At 34.3% G+C, this 14554-nt stretch overlaps 1 protein-coding gene across 3 annotated transcripts in view; it reads right to left on the bottom strand.

Moving 5' to 3' along the window:
- Nucleotides 1-11734, bottom strand: part of LOC143249703 (solute carrier family 12 member 2-like) — a 54916-nt gene extending 43182 nt beyond the window's left edge. Inside the window, exons 1-3 of one of the 3 annotated variants that reach the window (XM_076500012.1) lie at nt 10363-11734; nt 5654-5737; nt 2771-2846 (exon numbers count right to left, since the gene is read on the bottom strand). In XM_076500012.1, coding sequence (XP_076356127.1) covers nt 2771-2846; nt 5654-5737; nt 10363-10743 — 541 coding nt within the window. In that variant the 5' untranslated portion in view covers nt 10744-11734. Of the gene's footprint in view, nt 1-580; nt 686-715; nt 786-2770; nt 2847-5653; nt 5738-10362 lie in introns of those variants that run through there. The other 2 variants (XM_076500013.1, XM_076500015.1) reach the window with 2 other exon arrangements.
- Between the last annotated feature and the right edge of the window lie 2820 nt (nt 11735-14554).

Genomic DNA, 14554 nt, shown 5'->3' with positions numbered 1-14554 from the left:
GTGTTAATAACTTAATATCACAAGCAGATTTCAGTAAAGCGAGTAATCAATTGTTTTTTTTGTTGTTTTTTTTTTTGCTTCAGTAGACAGAAATCACCTGACCGCACACGTAATACTGTTATTCTTGTTATTGTTAGGTGAGTTCTTGTGGATTATTTGATAAGAATAATTCCAAGTGCGTAACTCCTAATGATAACAAATTAATTTTTTTTTTTCAGCAACGTTTATTGTAGGGAATATTCACTGATAGACCTATCTTCAGAAATAAGCGTTTGAAAAGAAACTCAGAAACTATATATTGTGTCACAAAAACGATTAACTCTCTTCAGCAAATAAACATCAAAGTCAAAAAACTGTAATATTACTTACAATGCTGCTTCCTTTCTGAATTGTAAGATGTTATGAACAATACCAACACATAAATAAAGCAATATACCAAGTTGGACATCAAAACGTCTTTGAGATGGCTTTCATCTTCAAGGGTTATGGTATATCAATGGAATGATCTCTTGTCCATTATGATCAATTTCATCTCTGTTACTAGGAAAGTTCTCTCAAGGTTAAGCCTATTTTTACTCACCTTGTCATTCGTTAACCAACATTCAACCAAAGATCATAGTGGATGATCTTGGACCATCTTTATTTGTAGATACTATTAACCACACCATCTACTTTTGTTCAGTGCAACATATGACCATTACCAACTTCTGCTTACCTTTAAAGTTCGTTATCACCTATGGTAGCAGTTATTCAGCCATACCATGCCATCTCGATGGAAACCAGTCTTATCAGCATTAACATCATATGTCAAATGATGTTCTAAGTTCTTTATCAAACATTAGTGATGATAGGGTGTGGTCTATAGATTCATGCATTACAATTGGATAACTAATAACTGGCAGTGAAAGATCTTGATTCAATGTTTTCCGACGTTCTTCCACTTAAATGTTTAATTTATTTAAAAGTGTAAAGTTGTATCTCTCTAGCATGATGTCAGAAGGTCAACTAAGGACTACTGTCCTAATCTTTTTTTTTTATTCCAAAGATGCCACACATTTTACAAGCAAATTTGTTACAAAGTTCCATCCCTAATCCGAATGAAAATTCATGCATATTTAAAATAAGGAAACAAATTCGTTAAGGAATGTTCTTGTTAGAGTTTATGTTTCCTGGATAACAACAACACATACTATCAACAATTTGGTGAAATAATCTACCACGCATGATATATCTATACCCACTGTTACTTTGTGGTATAGAAAATCATCAACAATTCTTCCGAGTATTGTTCGAACACAGCTCTGGTGTGGCCGCCCATGATGTTTATTTTGAGTATCTATTTACTCCTTCGATTTACGCTGTGTTTCTACACGTTGTGGACATTCAGTCCAATACAAACGTTTTATTACTCCTGTGTCTCCTGAACACCTAAACGACCACTTGTTGGAAAACTGTGAAAATTAGGAAGTTATTCATAGTTTAGACATTGCAGATGTGCCAACTGTAGCCATTGTTTCTTCCCATTTCCTTGTGGAAATATTACATCTTTTTATTTTAACGTTTTTCTCAATTTTCTGTCTTCTTACACTAATTTACTGGATTTTATATCTTGCTCTTTTCATTTTCTATATCATCATTTTCTGTTTCTTTCTTCTTGGCCCCCCGGTGGCTCTGCGGTATGTCTGCAGACTTACAAACGCTAAAAACCGGGTTTCGATACCCGTGGTGGGCAGAGCATAGATAGCCCATTGCATAGCTTTGTGCTTAATTCAAAACAACAACAACTTTCTTTTTGACCGTCTTTTAAATATTCAATCATCCACAGCAATGTTTTGATGTCACTTCCTGCTCGTGTTGTCATCTTAAAGATTCTTCAAAGTAATATCCTATTTCCATGAAAATAATTCCACTTCCGATACCAGTGTTGTGATGTATTCTACCAATGGAAGAATCTTTTGATTATTTTGTGAAAAAGACGTCATGTCAATTCCAGTAAAAGATAACAAATTAATTTATTTCTTCAATAACGTTCTTTTACAGGATACTTTCACTGGTAGGCTATACTATAAGAACAAATTTATTAATAACAGCTCCGAAACTAATGTACGCCCAACTTACCTCACAACTTTCTCGTAGAATTGCTTCGTTAATTGATGGGTAACAAAAACATTGAATAACTAAACCATTGAGAAACATACACAGTAAATCTCACTTTCTAATTAACTTACTGACATTAAACTGAATACAGATTACTTAATGATTCAGTAAGTCTGGTATTTAAGTTGCATTTTTATGTCACCAAAAATCAGTACGTTTTTAGATGCTGAGTCGTCGCTATGAAAAACTCCGTTTAATAAAAAAAAATATTTAAATTAAAATATTAAAAACCTAGTTCACAACACGATATATTTTGTGAAGTTTCGGGCTTCATTATTTCTCTTTATATCCTTTTGGTGAACGTGTTAAAATTGCGGGTACTTCTTTACAGATTTGTTCTAATGCAACACTTAATCACAACAACATAAGTTTTGTCTTTTCATGATATAAGTGTGAAACTGTGTCCTCTTTCTTATTTTTAAGTTTAAAACTAAAGTTATTGAAGTTTACTTCTCAAATTAAATTAAAAGAAAAATTAAGTAATAATTTTACTTTTGGCTCCAAATTTCAATGTGTTGAACTACATTAATTTTTACAATAACGTATTTTTGTGAAACACGCTAGACAAATGTGAAACATGCTAGACATAGTATAATCTTGTTAATTCACTTACCAATTCCTGCTTGAGCAGTCATCCATCCCATCCTCAAAAATAACATGACGCCCCAAATGTTTAATAAACATCTGATCTGCAGAAAATGCGAGAAAATATACCTCATTCAAAAGAGTACAAAAGACAGAATTTTACTATAATTAACTAAAATAATAGCGAAAATTCGATTCATGTTGTACTTATAAGACATAATGTACCAATATTTCGATGCATAATTAACATTTGATACATGTAATAGGAAAACATTGTTGCACTACTATCACATTAAATGTTATTATTAAAAATTGAATAATTGTTGTTGTTTCGAATTAAGCACAAAGCTACACAATGGGCTGTCTGTGCTCTTCCCGCCACGGGTATCGAAACCCGATTTTTAGCGTTGTAAGTCCACAAACATACCGCTGAGCCACTGGGGGGCAGTTGAATAATTGAAGATAGGAATACGAAGGCAATACCTACTGTCTATATGAGCTGTTTCTCTAATTTACATAATGTTTTATGAGAAAACATTTAATATGATTACCACTATTAAAATCTTCAGCGTATTTTGGGCATCAGTGATATATCTTATCTTTTTCTTGATAGAAAATAATTTAAACATTTTCGTACTGTGTTTACGCCTACTTGAAAAACAGAAATGATTCACTATCACTAACGTTAGCTTAAGAAAAATTTCTCTCGACTTCAACTTAATGTTTACAAAATAAATTTAGAAAAAAATAAAATAAAAATGGAAGTAATTCTCTATTGAAAGTGTATTCACAAACTTCTATTGCCGAAAACCTGTTACAAGATCCACAGCTAATAATTTGATGTCTGGAACGAGTGCTAAAAGAAGGAGCTCTCGTCCTAAATCCAAGGAGTGCACACTTATATAGTTTGCTACAGTAGTGTGCCAACAGTATTAAAGCGAAGGCAAAATTAGATTTTAGGCTACTTTCATAGATCAGTGGAAAGTGAAGCATAAAAATTGTATTAATCTTCATCTTTAATACAACAGAAACTCAGCGCAAGTGGTTGAATTCAGCAAATAGTTAATATTTTGTGTGTCCTCCTTTTGATTTAATAACTACAGACAGTCTTTCAGGCGTTGTTGTAACATATTTAATCAAAGTGTCCTTTGGGATTATGCTCCAAGTTTGTCTAATACAGTCTTATAAAGTTCATTTGGAAGTAACGTTTTATTTGTAAAGTCTTTGATCTATCAGATCTCTGATTTGTTCAATTGGGTTGAGATAACGCTTCTATGGACATTGCAACATTTAGATGACTCCAGCAGCTTCTTTCTTAGTTAAGTAATTTCTGTACAGGTCAGATGGGTGTTTGGCGTCACTATCTTTTTGATAGTCGAATCCTTTGCCAATAATACTCAAATCACTAGGTATACAATGATGAATCAGTATCTGACGGAGCATGCGTTGGCCCATTATTCTGTCTTTAAAAATATCTCCTAAACAATCATACTGTTATTTCAGACCCTAAATGTGATCGTGTTCATTCAAGCGGAGTCTTCATGACATACTCTTGGTAAAATATGTGGAAATTCTAAAGAATTTGTTTTCAAACCTTGACTCATTCACTTGTCAACATGGATCAGTGAAACATTACCATGATGTTGTTGTTTATATTCTGTAGTGGCATAGAAACATTAACCCAATAATATTGAAATAATGAAAAATTATTCTCTTCTCTTAACACTTTTGGCCTGGCATAGCCAAGCGCGTAAGGCGTGCGACTCGTAATCCGAGCGTCGCGCCAAACATGTTCGCCCTCCCAGCCGTAGGGGCGTTATAATGTGACGGTCAATCCCACTATTCGTTGGTAAAAGAGTAGCCCAAGAGTTGGCGGTGGGTGGTGATGACTAGCTGCCTTCCCTCTAGTCTTACACTACTAAATTAGGGACGGCTCGGTGCAGTGGGCTAACAACCTACTCACTTAAATACTTGTTGAAGAATCCGCAAGCGATTGCGGCCCTATGTTCCTAGATGGAATCTAATGGTGATAACTAGCTAACTAACTTAACACTTTTGCACAGTACTGTGTCTAAACATGTCCTTTTTTTAAACTTTTGAGAAAATTTTATTTACTTAAATTACCCACGTAGAAAATATATTTCCAGGTGCTCCTTTAAACGTGCGATAAATTTGTATCAATAAAATATTTCAAATTGTTCTCTACGTAAACATTCTACACGTGCTACATTTTATAAATTCACAATAAAAATATTTCACCCATAAACATCAAGAATTACCTGTTGCGATGAATAATGTAAAATAAAAATGCATAATAATTGAAATTTTTATTCTGCTTTATTAATAGCCAACATTTCTGCATTTATAGCCATTAAGTAGATGTTCTAACGATATGATCCAGTGATAACCACAATCTCGTTTGTTTTTTGTTTCATATAAGGACACTCGTTTATATTTAATTTCTGACAGGGACGTTGGTGAACTGTGCTAGATACATAGTTCACACAAATTAGCTCTGTCACCTCGTTTTAGAATGTTTTCTACCCAGTCACTTATTAAGTAATGCATTAGATAATCAGTAACATTTATACGAAAAGTATGATCTAACAGAACTTGTAAAGTAACAGTTCAGACCAGCAGTAGTCGGTTTCATCTTTTTTAGACATATTATGAAACCTATGCCGAGTTTTTCGTGTATTATTTATTAGAAAATATTATTTTCGTATTTTTCCTTCCACCCCAACTAAGAATATAGCGCGTAAAACAATTATTTATTTAAGCAACTCCATTGTAATAGAAGAAATTACCTTTAAACAATAACATTCCTCTAATAATTATTTGAAAATTGCCGCATGTAATGCGTTGATTATTAGGAAACGCCTAAGACTACATCTAGTATATGAATACTTACGAATACTCCTCTAATCCAACCAAACTTGTAAGACATACTCGCATCTTCTTCACCATCTTCTTCATTGTATCTCCGCACCACGAACTGCAATGAAGATGAATTACTTTGAAACACTGTGGGCGTAACGGTAATAAATGTCCTGTTAAAGTTTAAAAGCATAAATGGTTGTTACGATGTATCTAAAGTTTGATGTTGATTTAAAAAAATTAACTAAACAATTATTAGAAATTCCAATAATGCTTGAGTTGACAGTTTCAATCTTACGTTATTTAATTAAAGCTCTGACCAAAATGTTTACATAGTTCTGTATTGTGTGAAAGGTTAATGAGTAATCTGACCAAACTGTTTATATAGTTCTGTATTGTGTGAATGGTTAATGAGTAATCTGACCAAATTGTTTACATAGTTCTGTATTGTGTGAATGGTTAATGAGTAATCTGACCAAATTGTTTACATAGTTCTGTATTGTGTGAATGGTTAATGAGTAATCTGACCAAATTGTTTACATAGTTCTGTATTGTGTGAATGGTTAATGAGTAATCTGACCAAATTGTTTACATAGTTCTGTATTGTGTGAGTGGTTAATGAGTAATCTGACCAAATTGTTTACATAGTTCTGTATTGTGTGAATGGTTAATGAGTAATCTGACAAAATTGTTTACATAGTTCTGTATTGTGTGAATGGTTACTGAGTAATCTGACCAAATTGTTTACATAGTTCTGTATTGTGTGAATGGTTAATGAGTAATCTGACCAAATTGTTTACGTAGTTCTGTATTGTGTGAATGGTTAATGAGTAAATACGTGAGGATTAACAAACAAGGTAGCGTATGATCGGATAAACATGTACGAGTTGCTATTCTGGTCTGTTTAAGTTAATTTGATAATTTGTTCGTCACAAGAAGCATATGCATCTGTTTTGTACAAAGGAAGTGTGCGTTTGGTATAATCTTTCCCGAAACATAGCTACGCTTTGTTCAGACAGTTTCACTGTATTTGGTGAAAGATATGCAACATCATGTGCTAAAAGTTATAGGGTGTCAAATTGTTTGACTGTTCAGAAATGGCATGAAGCAAACAGACATTGCCAGAAGAGTGAGCTACCCAAATGAAACGTCATTGGACTACAGAGAGCATCGTTCCAGAAAAGTCTACTGATAGACGCCTGAAGCTACTACCCGAGATGACCACGTTTTGATCAAATTAACATGTCAAAGTGAAAAGACGTCTTGCAAACCTTACGAGGAGAATGGTATGAATATGTTCATTCAAAGATATCCAGAAGCACAGTAAATAGGATACTGGCAAGGTTATTTCGCAGGAAAGGTCATCTGCAGAACCATATTAATTATAATTCACTGCCGTCATCGTGTTATTTAAGCAAGATAGCATTTTCAACTTACAGTAAGGATACTAGCGACATGTCATCTTTGCGTTCATTGTTTACCAAGAGAACAAATGAGTGAAACCTGTCTTTCTCACAGAGAACACACAGGAAATGTGCAGTACACGTTTAAGCAGCTATTCATCATGATGAAAACTGCTCTTTATATCTTCCGGGAAAACGTCAATAACACCTTCTATAGGCATTACATGGAAACGATATTTCTGCCATGTGCTAGAGCAAGGTTTGGCAGTAATTTTATGTCTCAGAAAGCCAACTTCACTGCCATCAGTGCGATTATTGTACAATATTATCTTGACCAGAAAGATGTTACAATATTGCCATGGTCAGCAAAGTTTCCATATTGTAATATTATCAAGAAGTGTAGAGCAAAACTGAACAGGAAAACTGTTAGTCACGAACCCTAAATCAGCTGTTGTAGCGGAGTTACAGTGACTTATAGTAACAAGTTGGAAAAATATCACGGTGGATTACATCAATAACCTTATAGACAACATGCTATATCACCTTGCGAAGGTTACTAGAGTACAAGAAAGAGCCATCAAGTACTGGATGTCTAATATGAACTGATATTACGTTATAGACGCTATTTATAATATTTATATGTTACATTTTGTAATTATATTTGTTTTTGTGAGGTTTTATTGCGATACATGAAATGCTGAATTACATATATTTCTATAGGTGTCTAATAAAATTGTTTGGTGTTCTAATAAATCGTTCATGATGTCCATATAATCTATCTCATTATATAAACTATACATGTAGATGTTTAATATAACAAGCATTTCTCAGTTTGGCAGAGCTAAGTGTATTTGTATTCCATGTTAATAATAATGATCTTTGATGCAGCAAAATGTGCAACAGTTTTGTACAAGACTGTTTATTAATAACATGCATAAATATTCAGGTGTAAAACTTTGATTAAATATATCTTCAAGCCATAATGCTACACTGTAACTTGCATCGGGTGTTCCTTATATTCTACAAAGTAGATAATCCACTACATAGCTGTGTATTTAACAGCAAAGAAAAAACATTACAGATATCATCTTTGCGTTCAACACATGACCATTCGCAAATTTTGAAAACAGATTAATGTATTGCATGTTAGTATTTAACATAATTTACTATTTCTTCCATAGAATTCATAACAAATACATTTCCTGATTATTATGAGCTGTGAAAATGTGTCATTTAAGACCGTTTTGAAATCTGTGTTCTTTGAATGGCTTTTCTATGATGATAAATACCGGAATTTCTTACGCTGCTGTTAATTTTAAGCCTTAGTATATTATATATATAACCTTTGTTGGCATATAGTATCATAAACAGCGAATGTTTGTTTTTAAATTTCGCGCAAAGCTACAGGAGAGCTATCTGCGCTAACTGTCCTTAATTTAGCAGTGTCAGACTAGAGGGAAGACAGCTAGTCATTACCACCCACTGCCAACTCTTTTACTAACGAATAGTGGATAGACCGTCACATTATAACGCTACCTCGTCTGAAAGCGCAAGAATGTTTGGGGTGACGGGGATTCGAGCCCGCGACCCTCAGTTACGTGTCAAGCGCCTTAACTACCTGGCCATGCCGGACCTGGTAAAAGAGGAGCCCAAGAATTGACGGTAACTAGTGATGACTGGTTACCTTTCCTCTAGTTTATCACTGTAAGTAATGATGACTGGTTACCTTCCCTCTAGTTTATCACTGTAAGTAGCGTTCACTAGTTACCTTCCCTCTAGTTTATCACTGTAAGTAGCGTTCACTAGTTATCATCCCTCTAGTTTATCACTGTAAGTAGCGTTCACTAGTTACCTTCCCTCTATTTTATCACTGTAAGTAGCGTTCACTAGTTACCATCCCTCTAGTTTATCACTGTAAGTAGCGTTCACTAGTTACCATCCCTCTAGTTTATCACTGTAAGCAGCGTTCACTAGTTACCTTCCCTCTAGTTTATCACTGTAAGTAGCGTTCACTAGTTACCTTCCCTCTAGTTTATCACTGTAAGTAGCGTTCACCAGTTACCTTCCCTCTAGTTTATCACTGTAAGTAGCGTTCACTAGTTACCATCCCTCTAGTTTATCACTGTAAGTAGCGTTCACTAGTTACCTTCCCTCTATTTTATCACTGTAAGTAGCGTTCACTAGTTACCATCCCTCTAGTTTATCACTGTAAGTAGCGTTCACTAGTTACCTTCCCTCTAGTTTATCACTGTAAGTAGCGTTCACTAGTTACCTTCCCTCTATTTTATCACTGTAAGTAGCGTTCACTAGTTACCATCCCTCTAGTTTATCACTGTAAGTAGCGTTCACTAGTTACCATCCCTCTAGTTTATCACTGTAAGTAGCGTTCACTAGTTACCTTCCCTCTAGTTTATCACTGTAAGTAGCGTTCACTAGTTACCATCCCTCTAGTTTATCACTGTAAGTAGCGTTCACTAGTTATCTTCCCTCCAGTTTATCACTGTTAAATTAGGGATGGTTAAACGCAGATTGCATTCGCAAAGCTTTGCGCAAAACTGAAAACCAACCAACCAAACAAACGGTTTCTCTCTACTTCTAGCCAATAATTAGCATTCTTCAAAGATTCAATAAATATCTATGAGAAAATAAGTTTATGACAAAAGTGGAAGTATTTTTAACTACCTTTTATGCATTTAATTAAATATGAATTCGTGTGATTCGTAGAAAAGAAATTAGTAAGAAATAAAATCATAGACTAAAGAAAAGTAGGATTTTACAGAAATGCTTCTATTCTATGAACAAGAGTTAAAAACGATGACTAGTTGCCTTCTCTTTAGTCTTACACTGCAAAATTAGAGACGGCTAGCGTAGATAGCCCACGTGTAGCTTTGCGCGAAATTAAAAAAAAAAGATAAATAATAAATACCGTTAAAAAAACTAGTTTTAAAAAAGTACAAATAATTAACTAGTAATAACCGTGCACTTTAGTATTTCATAAAAATTAGGAATGACATTTTTATATAAAACTATAACTGTTTAATCTTTTTTTCTCATTTTGAATTTCGCGCAAATCTACACGAGGGCTATCTGCACTAACCGTCCCTAATTTAGCAGTGTTGGAGGGAAGGCAGCTAGTCATCACCACCCACCGCCAACTCCTGGGCTACTATTTTACCAACGAATAGTGGGATTGACCGTTAGTTTATAACGCCCCACGATTGAAAGTGCGAGCACGTTTGGTGCGATGGGTAGTCGAACCCGGGACCTTCAGATTACGAGTCGGACGCCTTAACCCATCTGGCCATGCCGGGTCAAATAACTGTTTTAAGATACGTCTTACTTGATTATCGCTCGGGGGGTTCCTCAGCTCTTCAATTGTCGGTCGACTCACTCCTTTTTCCTTTTCAATTACGTAATGTTCCAGTCGAGGGATAGCGTCATGGGTATTGCACTGACTCCAACCTGCAACGCTTTCTTCGTAGATAGGTAGAGTTTCTGGAGGAGAGATGATACCACTTGTTTTCACAGACTGTTGTAAGTCATTCTCTCGGCTTCGTCGACGTATTCCCACTGGTGCTGGTGTGTAAGCTGTCGACTGTGAAATAATTTCAATGTTATCTACTTCACTGGCGGTTTTCCCTAAAGTTAAAGGATTTTCAAACGCACCGTTTTCAATCTCATTGCGAAATAAGGTACTAATACGAGTGATTCCGTCAGACATATTCCTGCAAGTGCCGACAATGAATAAGTTCTTGAAATATTCGCATCTTATAGTTCTTAAATAGCTCTCGAACTGCAACCAGCTGGTTTCTGCTGTCAAAGAATCCACACCCACTACGAAATAAAATGTTACAAAATCTTGTATAGTAATTTTTTTTGGCTCAGAAAGAGACTCGTGCAAGTCACTGAGAAGATACAAACGGACATGAATTATTTAAATACAACATACGCTGGACGCAATCGGCTATTAAGAACCCCTTGTAACCAGTTATGACAAGTAGCTTCGATCTGCGGGTGTAGTAATCATATGAAAATATTTTCGTTTTTATGTGAGATTTCTTAAAATACGAATTTTTTTTCACGGAATTGAGAAACAATTAATTTAATCCGGAATATTAAACATTAGTTTGAAATATAATACAATGTGGAAACTTGTCTCAGTATTCTTAGAAGAGTTAACGTTTAAACAATCCCATTAACTGCTATTTTTCTGTTAGTGTTTCATATTTTAGCAGTATATATCTGTGTGTGTATACCCATTAGGGTTAAATTTTTTTGTTCCCTACCGTTCAGAAATGCTTAGTAAGAATTTTAGTCATTTTCTGATGTGAATAAATACGTACTTGTACGAATTGAGTTGTACGTTCTCCGACAATAAAGTTAATGTTCAAATAGTATTATTAAAACTTATTTTCTAATCTTCAGTAGTTGTAATAATACAAACATTTGTTTTTGTATAATATTTCTTTACTTTTTTTAATCTTGTTCTGTTCCAGTTATATCTTATTTGGGTGTGGCGTATACGTATAGTAAATAATGTACCAATCTTTGAGTCGAGGCCCATTTCCACAAAATATGCTCTGTCCTTTGATATCGAATACGCATTATAATAGTGATAAGATAGTAATGCGATCACACAATTAAATTAGAGAATTTCAAGAGTTGGCGCTGAGTGCTGTTAATTAGATGTTTCCCCTCTCTTATGTAATTTCAAAATTAAGAACGGCCAGCGTAGATTGCCCTTGTATAGTTCTGAACGTATTTCAGAAACAAAATATATTTCTTTAAATATAAGACTATATTCCAAATAAATGTGCCTAAAGACCCAAGTGGCGCAGCGGTATGTCTGCGGGCTTACAAGGCCAAACACCGACATGTAGCTTTGTGCTTAATTTAACAAAAAAGTGCCTAAAAGTTAGTAAAAGAAATGTTATTTTTTCATTCTTCTAACACAAAGTAGATTTTTTTTTCCAAAAAGTTTAAAAATATGTCTGTTGGTGCATCTACACAGACAAGCAGTGAAGCATAATTTGATGCAAATATTAATATAAAATGAATAAACCTTATTCGATTATCAAAACAAGTTTTATAAAACTTGTATCCATAAAAATAAAAATGTGTTGACGAAAGGATTCGCTCTCTTGCGTCATTGCTCATTGCGACATCTTCAAACTCTGTGGTAAAAACTGCACTTCAACGATGAGTAAGTCAGTTACAGCAACCCCTTATCTCCAAGGTATACGTTACAAAAAAACAACTATCTATTATTCACGTTTATTAACGTACAACTATAACGTACATGGTGAGAAAATAAAGGCTATTGTCGTGAAGGTACAAGCTTAGTATAATTTTATTTAATATCGTTTTGTCCTATTCCATATAAAAGATCTTATTAAAGTATAAAGAGTTAATCTACTAAAAATTAATTTTATTTGAACCGAGTGTGTTTCAACGGTTAACTAGCCGTTACTGAAAAAAAAACAGAGGGAAATTGCAAAAACATGTTGGCGCCGCGTTAGATGCATCCTATTGGCTGCGGCTAAATCCATCTACAAGGTTCGATAGGGGTGGCGAATGAACTTGTGGTAGGTAAGGTCGAATTGCTGCCTTTCCTGTGGGCTATCGTGCTATCAGGTACTCTGTAAAATATCAATAATTGCGATAATGTAAAAATTCGAAAACAGATAATGGGAAAAAAGATTACTTAAATATAAAGGAATTCTTAGAAATTGTTAAAAACAAAATGGATATGAATAGAGATTTAGGCTAAGAATTCAGGGAAGCAAATTTTTCGAAGTCGTTCTTGTAACTGGTTCCACTGTAAAAACATGCTAATTATACACGTACTGCGGTTTATAAGATTTATTTGTTTTGAATTTCGCGCAAAGCTACACACGGTCATTCACCTCGTGCTTGCAGTCTTCCTTCTGTCCCGAAGAATTCATAAACGATCTAGGATGCAATTTATAGTGTTTGGTGAGCATTTCAAGTCTACAGCAATTTGTCAGAGAGTCCAACCAACATCACGTAAAGCTTTTATACACACTCTGCTATACTGACAATTATCCACGCTTTTGTGCCCGTGCTGTGACAACAAAACTTAATACATAGAATTAAATACACAGTTTATTTTATAAACGTTTATTTGCAGAATGCTATTAAATTAATTTCTTCTAGCATATACCAGTATCATATGCTAACTCTTTACTAACTTCTTTCTATGTAGTTAAGACACTGTATGGGATGCTATGACAGTTATTTCAAACCTTCAGTTTTACCACGATGTTCGTTTAAGCAGAACTATTATGACGTGCCCTTGGTAGAAATAAATGGAAATTCTAAAGAATGATAAGTGTTCTCACACTGGCTAACTCAATCGTTAACAGGGATCATTGAAGCATTATCATAGTGTTAAAATTTACGATCTCTAATGCCATGGAATAATTAGCCCAATAAAATGGAAAGAATGATAAAATATTTTCTTGTATTAACACAGTACCTTATAGTGATGCGAGTGGTCAAAATAGGTGACCCCTTTCAGTGAAATCTGTTACCATTGTGTTCTACTTAAATTAAGATTATAAGTTAATTTATTATATCATATCGTATGTGACCCCAATGGCACAGCAATAGGTTTGCGAACTTACCACGCTAGAAACCGAGTTTCGATACCCGTGGTGGGCAGAGCATAGACAGCCCATTGTGTAGCTTTGTGCTTAACTTCAAGCAAAAAGAGTGAATATGTAATACGTTTTAAATGAAATACCTTTTATTCAGTCAAAAACATATCAACTTTTTCGTATAAATTATGTTTGGATATGTTTATTGTAGTACATTTAAACTGTCTTGCAAGTCTTGTATGTTTAGAATAGAAAAACAAGAGGAAATCCTCAATAGCTGCGGCACTTGAAATTCTTTTAGGTAAGATTAGAGAAAATTATTCTATGATACCTTTTTTATATCCCTTTTTATTAGCTACATTTTTGTGTTCAAAGTCTAATTAAATATTATGTTATTGAAAAGCATATGACTAAGTCCTAATAAATATATTAAAACTTCTGAATAAATCTTCAAAGAAGATGACTTTTGTGTATAGCTTTCTCTGGGGTACCTCAAGTATCAAGTGCGATGTTTGTAGGCTTAACACAATTTCTTTTAACGAATATAATTGGTAACACTTGTTGCAAGTCTCACTCTCGATGCTCTTAGCGCTTCAAGTTTGTCATTATTCTGTAGTTTTCCAATTACCTTGGGTCCAAGGTGTATTCTGATCCTGGAAATTTCAAATCTCCGAGCTAAAGAAATCTTTGTGAACTGAGCGTATGCCAATCACCCAAGCAATGAATGTTAAAAACTCTTAAAATGTAGTTGCGATAACTTCTGGTCCATTTTAACTTTATATCGACTGTGATGGTCACATGAGCTGATCTACATATTAAAAGTATTTTTAAAGTAATGCATTCCATTCTCAACATTGGTAAGTTTAAAACTTACAAGGCTTAGTGCTATTTCTTTTTAAAAGTTTAGCAATG

The sequence above is a fragment of the Tachypleus tridentatus genome, chromosome 4 (genome assembly GCF_004210375.1).
Source record: "Tachypleus tridentatus isolate NWPU-2018 chromosome 4, ASM421037v1, whole genome shotgun sequence".
Taxonomy (NCBI): domain Eukaryota; kingdom Metazoa; phylum Arthropoda; class Merostomata; order Xiphosura; family Limulidae; genus Tachypleus; species Tachypleus tridentatus.
This window is presented reverse-complemented; position numbering and strand designations above follow the sequence as displayed.